Source organism: Mytilus californianus, unplaced genomic scaffold, assembly GCF_021869535.1.
Source record: "Mytilus californianus isolate M0D057914Y unplaced genomic scaffold, xbMytCali1.0.p SCAF_6, whole genome shotgun sequence".
In the NCBI taxonomy this organism is placed as follows: Eukaryota; Metazoa; Mollusca; class Bivalvia; order Mytilida; family Mytilidae; genus Mytilus; species Mytilus californianus.
This window is the reverse complement of record NW_026262712.1, coordinates 109609649-109622457: the sequence shown is the minus strand read 5'-3', so window position 1 is coordinate 109622457 and position 12809 is coordinate 109609649. Positions and strand designations below refer to the sequence as shown.

Below are 12809 nucleotides of genomic sequence, written 5' to 3'. Positions count from 1 at the left end.
CGTTTCGGTTCTTGTACATCCTTGGCTTTCAAACATTCGGCTTTGAGCGTTCCTGATGAAGTTAAATCCAGAAAAGCACTTACGAAGCATGAAATTTATCACATGTTGCTTTGATTGTTTACGGCACTGGGTCGATACCTCTGCTGGTGAACTATCAGCCCCCGAGGGTATCATCAGCTCACTAGTCAGTACTTAGGTAGCGACATGATTTATAACAAACCTTTCTAAAATTATCCGTTGATACATTTTGAAATTATAAAGAAACCAAGGTTTCTATTCCCTCAGGCAAGGCTGACCTTAGATGGATTTGGCTATTTTTTATGCCCTTTTTGGTAATATAGCTCTTCAACAGTTTCCGTGGCTTTCAAATTGAAATTTATAACGTATTGTTTTCAATTTTTCAATATCGGAAGTTCATTTAGGTTAGAATAGCACTTTCGAATAAATTCATTAAGGCAAATTCAAAGAAACTGAAGTGTATACAGAAATAAGTTTGATCTGTATCACAGTAGAAGAAAATGTGTAGTATTTGGAAATTTCATGATCGAGTAAATTCTAAGATTTACTGTAAAAAGGACCCTAAATAATGTATATCTTACTGATGCACAAAATTCAAGGGTGTTAGAATAAAAAAAATAATAAATGGGATAATACGAGACTGAAACAACTGAAAATAGACAAGAAGTGTCGCACAACTAAAAATGACAAAGAAAAAGCAATGTACCTAAACAACACTGAAATTTTTGCATATTGAACAAAACGACCGAGAGAGATGTCATATGATCTAAGTATGCATACAGCATCCATCACATTGCTCAGTTATCACAGCTAGTAATAATTTATATCCTATTAAACAAGAGGAAGTGCGTTTGTATCCACTCTATAATGGCCCGGTACAGCTTGAGGGCTGACATATACTTTGCTGTGGACCAATTCAGTGTGTCTGAAGCTTTGACGTTGTTTCTGCATGGTATAATACTTATAGCAGATCTTTGAATTTTGAATTTACAATGAAATGTATACATCTTACAACGAGGATCCAGGCACATTTCTTTGTGGGGAAAAGTAGAATAACAAAAATACCGAACTCCAAGGGAAATTCAAAAACGAATAGTCCTTTATAAAAATGGCAAAATCAAAAGCTCAAACACATCAAACGAATGAAAAACAACTGTCATATTCCTGACTTGGTTCAGGCATTTCCTTTTGTAAAAAAATGGTGGATTAAACCTGGTTTTATAGCTAGCTAATCCTCTCACTTGTATGACATTATAAAATCTAAAAAGAGGGGTCTCTCTAGCTTTAAAATAACCTTTTGTCAAAGTTTCTTTGATCCCTGAATAGTTTAATCATATAACGTTTGGAATCTTTGATTATTGTGTGAATAAGAGGTTTAATAAGATAACCTGGTGTGAAGGGATAACAATAGCGTAAACAAAGTTTTCGGCTTCATAATATGCAAGTGAAACTAGACTGTCACTGCAGATGCTACCGTTGTAACCTTAGGGCACTTCTATTTTATTACACCTCAAACCAAAGTAAGAAACCTCCATTTATTCGTTTTGAAGATAGCTTTATTGTTGGTCGTCACCAGAAAAAATACACTTCCAATAAACTAGTGTTACAATTATAAATCATATACATGCATAGGAATGATTTCATTATAACTTTCTATAGGTTATTTACGTTGAATTGAGGTAGCACAATACAAAGATTTTTTCACCCCCAATCAGACAACTTTAAACTGTTGTATTTTCTTTCATTCAGCTCTAAAATTCATAAATGAGGAACCAAAAGAAAGAAGACAGATTAATCAGTCAATTGATGATAATTTCATTATTACATGATTATTATATAATTGAATATTATGTATTTAGTTGCTAGATTCGGATGTCCACATTTCAATGAAATTAGCTTCTTTTTTATTCATAGCTTCCGAAATTTTTGATAGATTTTGTGCAACACAGTTTGACCTCCAAAACCGTGTTCCAGATTTTTCCTATTGTATTTCATTCTCTCATAACCCTTCAATTAAGTTTGCAACCTTATTTCATAAGAATCACTCAATTTAATTGGGTATAAAATTTGTTCTATTGATGGTTTTGGCAATCTGAGACACAGTTTTGAAGATAAATGGTCAAGTAACAACATGTGGTAAAATCAGGTATATAGGGGCACCCGTCTAGGAGCTAATTTCATTTAAAACTACATTTTCATTTCAAAAAATGTATGTGTCACAATTGAATAAATAAGGATTTTCCTATTTGAACCTCATTAACTTCAATATCATTCACACATGTACCATGGGGACACTTCAGGATTGGCTCTTAATCATAAATCAATTAGGTTTTGACCAGTAAGAAAGCAGTCCATTTCATCAATTCTAAATATATAAAGAAAATGCACACTCATGCACCAAAAACCAGATCTGGCGGGAGAAGTTATATCATTATTGACCTTTCTGTAAGTCAGTTGCCTCTGATATGGTCAAACTCCGCCCACTTGGATAAACATCAACCATTAATGGTCTCAGAAGTTTAATTACACATTGCATTTGCTTTTTTCAATATGGTTTTTTTATTCAATCAGTACATGAAACAATAGATTTTGTTTTTAACATTTTCACAAAATGTAAGTTGTGCATGTGAACATAAAATCCTCAGTTGGTCAGTCCAGAGAATTATTATGGGGGATTTCTAGAATTATAAGTCTATACAATGAAATTATGGTGTTTTACACAAAGAAGAATCTTCTTATTTTTGTATTTTGAAAATAAAATATTTAATTTGTGTTTTCTTTTAAAAAGAATTCATATTTACACATTCTCCTCAAGAAAATCTGATATAACCATCAGCATTAACATCAGCAACATTAATTGTTGTACAATTATATTTGTTTAATATCTGTACATTTATATTTGATTCCCTCTATAGCTCCAATTTTTTTTTCTCCTGGCAGCTCCAATATAAAAAAGTATTTTTATTTGGATTTCATTATCTTCTTTTTTTCTATAAACCCCTAATTCAACCTCTTTTCTATGACTGTTATTTTTATAGCTGGTCAGTGGTCATAAAGCTATCAAATGATTCTATCGATTAACCACAAAGTACTGCCCACATGTTCTTATTTGTATCAGTCAGACTCGTGCATTTGTTTATAAAACTAATTAGCATCAAAACTCGTTAACAGTGCAAGATATGGAAAATTATTTTTCTTCTGTGGTTTTGTAATATTAAGAAGTAACAAATACAGCTGAAAATAAAAATTTGATAAAATTTAGTTTCTTTTGTATTGTGCTACCTTAAGGAACTGTACACTCATTGAAGCATTAATAGTATATGAAATATTATCATGCAGTATTGTAATTGTTTTTATAAATTTAAAATTGCAATTTTAAGAAAGATCACTCTCTTGCATTTTACTACTTAACAAACAACCAATTTTTATACCAGCTGGGCAGAGCAATTTATAGTAGAAGTATGGAAATCTTTGAAAACTTTGATCTGATTGAAACCAGTTTTACATGTATATTGAGCTATCTGTGAGAGTAAACTCATCATAGATACCAGAATTAAAATCATGTATGCCAGATGCGCGTTATGTCTACAAAAGACTCATCAGTGACGCTCGAGTCAATAAGATAAAAAGGCCAAATAGTGTGCAAAATTGAAGAGCATAGAGAACCCAAAAATGTGAAAGGTTTTGCCAAAAAACAGCTAAGGTAATCTATTTCTGGGGTAGAAAATCATTGTATTCAGATCACAGGAAGAAAGAATAATTTTGAATTAGTCAGTATATCACAGCTGTAGCCTTGCTGCTGAAAGATGAAAGAAGTTTCCCCTAGTTTTAACATATCCTTTTTCAACGTCTTAATTTTTATTTACGACATTACCATCATACCACATGAGGAGTTAGATGAGAAATGCGGTCTATTATTTGTTTTACGAGAAATGCTATACTAGTATTTAAAGATAAGCCGTTGATGACAACTTGATATGATTAAAAGACGTCAAAATTTTATAGTGTCTGTAACCCTCTAAAGGCTACTTTTATTTTAAAAATTGTATGTTAATGCAAGCTTCAGTCATTAAAGTGAGCTTCATTAAAACACATTACACGTCATAGGATTCAGTAACAGGAACATCATCACCTGAACTAGTCCTTTAAGGGCTCATCTGGCATTTTAGCATTAAATTGAAACGATGCAACAAGATTACTTGTTTTAAATGGAAACAGAGTCAAGTTTGCCCTGCTGGACAAACTTTCTGTTTATTCATTACTGTTTTAACAAAATACAAAATTGTGGAAAGGGTTAAAACTTTACATTAAGGACAAAAATCCTGTAAGGATTTGACTGACTTATTTTGTTGATCAATGAGTCAAAAGGTCGTAAGTGAACTGAAACGCAAGTCCCAATGCCAGCCATATGGAACTGAGAACAGAATAAGGCTGAATAAAAGCTAGTCACGATAGCTAAATTGATGACTTAGATCACCAAATATATAATAATAATTCAGACTCATTTGTTAACCTTTGTCTCGCACAAAATGAGCCAATAAACGATTGTGACAACACTTTTAATCACTCCTCTGATTCGGAAAATTTAGACACCAGCCGTTCAGCCCTCTGAAAAGAGAGGCTGCAGATAACAATCGCTTATTCAAACTAATAAGTCGATAACAAACTGATAACTCCATAGCAAAAAACGAAAAAACGACCAAAAGACAAACAACTGTATACAAAAAAAAAAAACAATAGTACAATTCCAAATTTTGGTCACAGTGGAGCTAAAATATTTCACAGCAAATAACCTTCAAGCTAAATGTGTAAAAGAATAGACCATTTTCATAATACCTACTTTTGACTCTGGATTATATAATTTTTTGACAGGTTACCTACTTTGTGGTAGGACATCCTGGTGCTTGGTCTGGTTAGAGAACAAAAAGAAGTAAAATCAAATATATAATCGGTGCAATTTATGGGGAAAGTTTACTGTTTTCGGATGATTTTGTTTTGTATAGAAAACTTATATCAATTAATTTTCCCTCAAAATTGTACCCATTGAAAGCTTTATTTTACTTCTTTACGCTGCTCTTACTTGACTGAGTACCAGGATGTCCTACCACAGAGAAGGCAACCTGTCAAAAAATTATAAACTCTTGGAGTCCAAATTTGGAAATATGAAAATAGTCTATTTCATATTCGGAAATATGAAAAATTGTCAAAATTCGGAAATTTGAAATATTAAATGAATAACACAGGAAGATGTGAAGATAAATGATAAAACAGCTAAATTTTAACTCCTTACTAAATTTACAAAGCCAAACATGAAAAGAAGCAGGTGAGGAGAACTAAAACAATCTTCTCTGGGACCGTTCAATTTCAAATTTGTTTACATTAGAAAAGAAAAATGGTGTTAACACTAACCATTTCCTGTAATTACTTACTTTTTGCAGGAAAAGAGATTTCATATACAACTTCATTACACTGACAAATATGCATGACAATAAATTATATGCAATAACTCATTATCTTATCTTACTCCATAGTAAAAAATTATAAATAAACACACCTAGAAATAAATCCTGTGTTACAGAAATAACTATTTTGTTATGATAACTCTTCCACAAAACGTGGAGCTACCAGGTCGGCAGAAACATATCAATGCAGCTGAATTCTACTGAAATTGTTTGAGAAAAATCTAATGCGTACATATTGCTAAATGATTCATTTTTTAAAGTATAATAAGAAAAATTGTATATCTGCTTCATATTTATAAACATATTTGCCTACAATAGGAATAGTTGCCATTTTAGTCCATTTTTCTAGAAATTTGTCACCATTTTCGACCTTTTTGCTTGATTTTATATGTTGTGCAACCCCTCGCCCATTGAAATATTGGTTGTCAAGTCAAAAATATGATATTTAAAGAATATTTCAACAAGAATATTTGTGGATAAGGGTTGGAGCCACTGTTACCTTTTCAAAAAACTGTCATAAATTTTGCCAAATTATCTTTTTAACTGAAACAATTTGACATTTTAACATTTTAATAACTTTATTGCAGTTGAAAATTTACCAGATATTTATATGCAAAAATTATGAGTTAGTGAATCAAGTCCTTTCATCAGAGGAACATGCATTGTCATCAACCCAAACTTTGAAAGAAAATTGTCGTCTAAAAAAATGGAAGATCTAACTTTTTACCCTATTTAGATGACTGATCCCTTAACCAGAACCAGAACCTTAACCTTTCTCTATATTGAACCTCTAATGTCAATTAATAATAATAATCTTAAAATGGTTTGTTTTACGAACAAAATTACTATGATAGTATTTTGTCAAGAGAGTTCATGGATAACATTATTATAGTCAGTAAAATTCAACATATTCCATATCATCTTAATTTAGTCACGGCTGCTTGTATTGTTTTCTTCAGAAATGACTTATGTGACATCACCATTTGTGTGAGAATCTCTTTATGGTCTTTGTCCATCTGAAATGTACAATTACACAGGTGTAAAATCACTCACAAATGGAGATACAATTTGGAAATCAATAATAGAATAATGACTTTCATTTCACACTAAACCAATTAGAACAAGCATTCTGAAGGTATTAAATTTGCAATACAATGTGCACCACTGGCAGGAAAAGAAGATGAGTTTACAGTGATTTTACACTTGTATTGGACAAACATTCTATAGAGAAGGATGTTTGATGAAATTTTAATGCATATTGGCTTTGAGCTATTACTGGTGATGTAGTAGGTCATATTCATCTTATCATTTATCAGTTCACAATATTTACTTAAAAGATGCTGATCTTTTCAACAACTGCTAGTCAAACCTAACCTCTGAGGAATCAAAAAATTTTTCTTTTTGAAAACTGATATTTCCTAACAATTTTCAATGTTTCAAGGCAAAAACGTCCTCAAAATTTAAACAGCCTTTTGTTAAAATATTTGACATAGCTCTTGCCACAATATAACCTTTTTGCGCTGATGCACCGTAAGTAAACATCATTCACTCAATTAATCAATTCTAACAAATTTTTGGCACAAGTTCCAAGGAAGCTGTTTTCAACATTAAAATACTTTCAAATGGCTTAGAAACATTAAGAATCATTTGGTATAACAGTCTTATTTAGTGCAAACAAAATATTAAATTGATAATTAAAGCTTTAAAAGATATACCTGTACACCATATTTGTTGACCAATGCCATGATTAATTTTCCAAACTTTAAATTTTTCTCAAGCTTACATCCATATATTTTAAAAGATTCCAATACTGTCAAAAGTAAGCTATCATTGATGTCTATCTGAAATTAAGGAAAAATTAAACATATTAACTCATGACAGTCCAATTCCAATTTAAAAGATAAAACTGTTAACAATTAATATAAATGGAAATGTTCTTGAAAAACTTTGTAACAATACAAAACCAATAATGTTCTTGTACCAACTTCGGTAATCTCACCAATAAGGTGTTGTTGACTGTTTTATACCTCATTTCAAATGATGAATGTGTTGTTGATAATTTGTATATTTTGCTGTTAAATTAAATATATCTGGCAGCCAAATATTCATACGAAACAAAAATTGTGTCAATGCTTACTAATTAATATACGATTTCAAGAAGAGTTGATACAGTTTAAGATGAGATAACTGTTAACAGGATAATAAATTGGCATGTCAGTTAAGCTTTGAAATCAAACAAAACTGCTAAGTGCTGACTTGTAATTTTTTTCCACTAATGCATATTGGAAAAAATAGAGATTATAAATAAAATCTATTTTGTTATATTATTGCTTAAAATACCACTTTGAGAAAATATAAAAATTATCATTGAATTCAACAAAATAACTTAAATGGTAAACAATGATTTATATTTTGAATTTTTCAAGACCTCATCGTGATTTACAATATATCTCAAAATCACAATACAAAGTGAAAATCTATCACACACCTAAATATGGCAAGTTTTGAAGTTGTATGCGACAGAAAATTCTCTTTAGGACTTGGATTCATATTAGAATTGATGTGAAACTAGATCAGGTGAACATGCATCTGAAAATTGAACAAGAGGCTCCCAGAGTGACAGCAAACTGGATTTTTTAACATTTATTTGTGTCCTGGCATTTTTCAATATCACAAGAACCACAACTCCTGAACGGTAAAAGTAACATAATAAAATTTGAAAATCTTTGGTTGAACAGTCCATGAGTTAAAACACTGACACTACTGGAAACACCATTTTTCAATCTTTCAAGAACCACAACTCCTGAACGGTGATAGTGAAAATCGTCAATATCAAAATTGACCTCCATTTTGTCATCAGTAACAACATATTCAAATTTGAAAAGCTTTGGTTGACCACAAGGACCACAACTCCTGAACGGTAAAAGTAACATATTAAAATTTGAAAATCTATGGTTGAACAGTCCATGAGTTAAAACACGGACACGACTGGAAACACCATTTTTCAATCTTTCAAGAACCATAACTCTTGAACGTTGAAATTGAAAATATTTATATTTAGTTTCTGTTTCTATTATAGAATTAGTCACATATTGTTTTAAAGAGCATTAACTCCTATAGGGCATCAATTGATGAATTCAGTCAATTGTCAATACTTTTGTAGATTTTGTAGTGCTGATTTTTTTCTCTTTTGGTCAATTTTTATTATACACTAGACATACGGAGGTATAACAGCTGATTGACTAAAGTAATCCTGTGTAGCCTCTTGTGAGATTATCACAAAATTTATCTTTGAATGATTTGTATATGGACAAATACTTGTCAGAAAAGTTCAGAGAGTCTTTGTAGAAGTAAAAAAATAAAATAAAACTGACTAAATAATAACTACCTTGCCTTCAAACAAAGCATGTAAAACAGAAATGTGATTATCTGTAATATCTATAGACTTTTTCAACATCTGCCTGAAAAAAAGTACATAATTCATAATTTCAGATTAAAATTTATAGTCCACTATTAAATTTTTCAAGGGTTTATCAGCCTGAAAGACATTCCTGTTATTTTGAACATTACATAAAATCAAGGCTAGAAGTTTCATTATTTAATATTTCCAAGCAGAAATTTAAAAAAAATTAAAATGAAAAATACGTAATACAGAGATATGCTTGCAGTAAGATTAAAAAAAAAAATCTGTTGTACTGTATCACACAATAGGCAAAGAGAATGTATATAGGGGTGAATATCACTTCCATAGTTCAAAGGACTATCAGTTCTTATTAACTTTTAACGTGTAGAAAGGACACAAAAATAAACATAAATGCACAACAACTAATAGGACTCTGGAAGGCTAAACAAGTTCTATGGAAATGAAATTAGCTGAACAAAATACACAGCATATCAATTAATAATTGACTTGGCATTATTGGTTTCTTAAAGGAGCATTCCATTCTTTATTAAAATTTTAAAGAGTTACAATAAAACTGTTTTAACAACCAAGAAATATTATGATCTGCTTTCAATTATCTACTGGTTGTCATGGTTGTGACATTGACCTACCACACTTGTTCTTCAGTCCAAGATAAATGTTCAAAATGGAAGGCATTACAAGGCATTGGAGATCTGACTATGACCTCAGCAAACAATTTTTTGCCTGAATATATATAACCCAATAAAAATTCATTTATCTCCTCTCCGTTTAGTCTGTTGTTGTATTTATGAGAATATACTGCATATTATAACAAACTGTCTCTTTGTTACAGTTTTTGTACTAAACACCAATTAGAGGCATCTGGAAAAGGGAGCTAGGTTGTAAACTTATCTGACTTTTCAGACATACTGATGAATCATGCTTTACCTTGTAATCATTCTTAACTTGATTTTTTTTCTGGTAAAGAGGAGATAATTTGAATGTAAAATTTACACTAGATTTCAAGATGTCATTTTGGTATTTTCATTGTTTGCATTGTTGTCTCATTTTATAGACATACCCAACTAAAAGCTATATGCAATGAATACTTGAATTTAAATGGTGAACAAGATCAAGATCAACAGCATATTTTGACCATTTATGATATTGGATACCATCAACTAATAGAGGAATTAGACAAGCACTTTAGTGGAGATACTTTAAAAAGGAGTTGTTTAAAATGTTTTTAATGTATATAGGTGTATAAAGTGTAAAAGGGCCATTACACTTGTGAATGTCACAAAAATCAAGAAATGCAAAATAACCTTTTCAACTACATAAATGAGATTAAAACCCTGAACAAGATAACAAGAGCTTAAGAGGAATAAATTTCCAAACATCAATACAAACAAATGGTAGTTATCTATGTTTCTATCTATTGCAAACATGAAAAAGGACAAAAATCAGTTTCAGTCATCAAAACAGGTCCTCAATTTAATACTTACTCCAGAAAATATAACTTGTCTGTATTATGAAATATTTCCTTACATACTTTAATTATGAGGTCAGCTTGATATGTTCCTGTTGAGAAATATTGAATGGTCATTATCATAACAAAGTTCCGTATTCTTGCATTTATTCATGTATTGCATTGTAAACTACCACAGATATTAGGTCTAGCTGAAAAATGAATTCATAATCTGACCAAAAAACTACACTGACGTACATCAATGAACCATAATAATGGGGTCTTGCTCAGGTGACCTGTCAGACAGACAAGTACATTACACTAACTTTTTTAACCAATTACAGCTACCCTATAACAAATGATGAAGAATTTACAGTATACAGGTGACCTGTCAGACAGACAAGTACATTACACTAACTTTTTTAACCAATTACAGCTACCCTATAACAAATGATGATGAATTTACAGTATACAAGATGGAAAATACAGACTATAAAGTTTTATGTTTTATATAAAAATTTATGCTAGCACCGCTGGTGTCTAAACATCATGCAAATTGAAGACAAATTAACAAATTAAAATCAGCCTATATCAGAAGTTCAAATTTGTGCTAGAGTACATTTGTTTAGCAGATCCTATTTGTGATGTGTCTTCTGCTATTTGATTTTAGACTGAAAACACTAATTATTGTAATAACTGTTGTTCATTTCTCAGAGGGTTGATTAATTGGTAATATATTTTAAAATCTATTTGAATCACACATGTAATAATATCAATTTGCAGGAAATTTACCAAAGTGACTGTTTCCAATAGCAGGAACAAAGACTCCTTCAATAAGAGGTTTAGAAAATGATTCTGCCACCATTGCAACTACTCCTGTCAATATTCTTGATGCACTTTGGTTCATTTCTATAACCTTAAAAAAAACAAGGATTAGAAAATGTAATTACCTCTGCCACATCCTTTACTTTTCCTACCTCTGCCACATCCTTTACTTTTCCAGATCTATCTGTTTTTTTTGGGGCAATAGAAGTCAGAATAGAAACTTTTCAATTTCAAATTCTTACATGAAAACAATTTTAAAAATAGAAGTTTTCAAACTATGATGTAAGTTAAGTTATCTTAAATAAAAGGAGGAGGTGTAATAAAAAGTAATAATTGCCAAAATAATAGTTTTCTACAATCATGTCAATTTGTGATTTTCTTAAGAAATATGAATAGGCAAATACTAAAATGTCATTTGTTATGTCACTGTGATGTCATTACATGTAAAAAAAGACATATTTCAAACAAAATGTCCCTTTTTAACATAGTTGTTGGTACAACTTTATATTTGTAACAGCATTACCAAACAAAAGACATTTTATCCACATCTTTAAGGGTGATAATATTGCTTATTTCTAAATGTAAATGAAAAGACCTCAAAATGAGGCCATTTTGAGAGTTTTTCCAATTTTTAGGTTAATGCAAGAAGTTTTAAAGTCTTAAGCAAATAGGTATGACAAAAAAGCAATATATAAATACATTGTACTGATATCTGATGGACTAATGTCCTCTGTTAACCCATCTCAAAGATGATTATTTACACTTTCAGAAAAAGTAAATAACAATATAAAACTTGTGCCATCAGATGCTACCAAATTATCTTTTATTAAAGAAAAGCAGATGGAAAATCCAATTTCATGGAGCCTCAACTATATTATTAATACTTTGATAAACAAAAAAAACATAATACAGAGCCCACTGTACTAACATACATTTACTGTTGTTTCTGCAGTCTTCATTGACTATAAATATTGTGCGTCAATCATTACACTTGGCATTATCAAGATTTTGAAATAATAATTCTTTATTTTTTCATATTATATGAATGATTTGTTTTTAATGAGCACATATTTAAATCAGTGTTCTATATGGCCAATGAAGAACAAAATTTGTGAAAATCAACCATAAAAGTGATACACCAAATGTTTTAAATGGTTTGCAATACTCAATTGTAAAACACAAATACTTCTTTAATAAGATTTTGGGTAACTCAGAGTCTGCCATATTTAATTTGTTGAACCTGTATATCACTGAAGACTGAATAGTGACCTCTAAATAATCTATTTTAATTCACTTATGTTATTGAGGTGCTCCTCAATGAAATTTTCTTTTGTCTATATTGAAAACAAATCTTGTAAAGGGAATAAAGCTTAATACCAATGTGGATACTTATGCCCTGTTAACATTCACTCTTTAAAGATACCTTTTGTAGTAATAAAGCTGACAACATTACTGTACAGTTACTATGGGAAATCATGCTATCCATCTGTTGTACCTGTTTACAAGCTGTTGCCATGGCAGTCTCAGATATGCTAGCAATGCAGACATCTTTGCACATCGTTTCTACCTGTAAAAATAAATTAATTGCATTGTAGTTTCCAAAATAGTAGAGTTTAAAATCAGCATGCTAACA

The 12809-nt window shown here is 30.6% G+C and overlaps 1 protein-coding gene across 1 annotated transcript in view; it reads right to left on the bottom strand.

Moving 5' to 3' along the window:
• Window positions 1–1556: 1556 nt before the first annotated feature.
• LOC127704852 (uncharacterized) overlaps window positions 1557–12809 on the bottom strand; it is a 40616-nt gene continuing 29363 nt past the window's right edge. The window contains exons 8-13 of the mRNA XM_052209078.1: window positions 12600–12743; window positions 11144–11267; window positions 10389–10464; window positions 8869–8941; window positions 7196–7321; window positions 1557–6496 (exon numbers count right to left, since the gene is read on the bottom strand). Coding sequence (XP_052065038.1) covers window positions 6398–6496; window positions 7196–7321; window positions 8869–8941; window positions 10389–10464; window positions 11144–11267; window positions 12600–12743 — 642 coding nt within the window. The 3' untranslated portion in view covers window positions 1557–6397. The remainder of the gene's footprint in view (window positions 6497–7195; window positions 7322–8868; window positions 8942–10388; window positions 10465–11143; window positions 11268–12599; window positions 12744–12809) is intronic.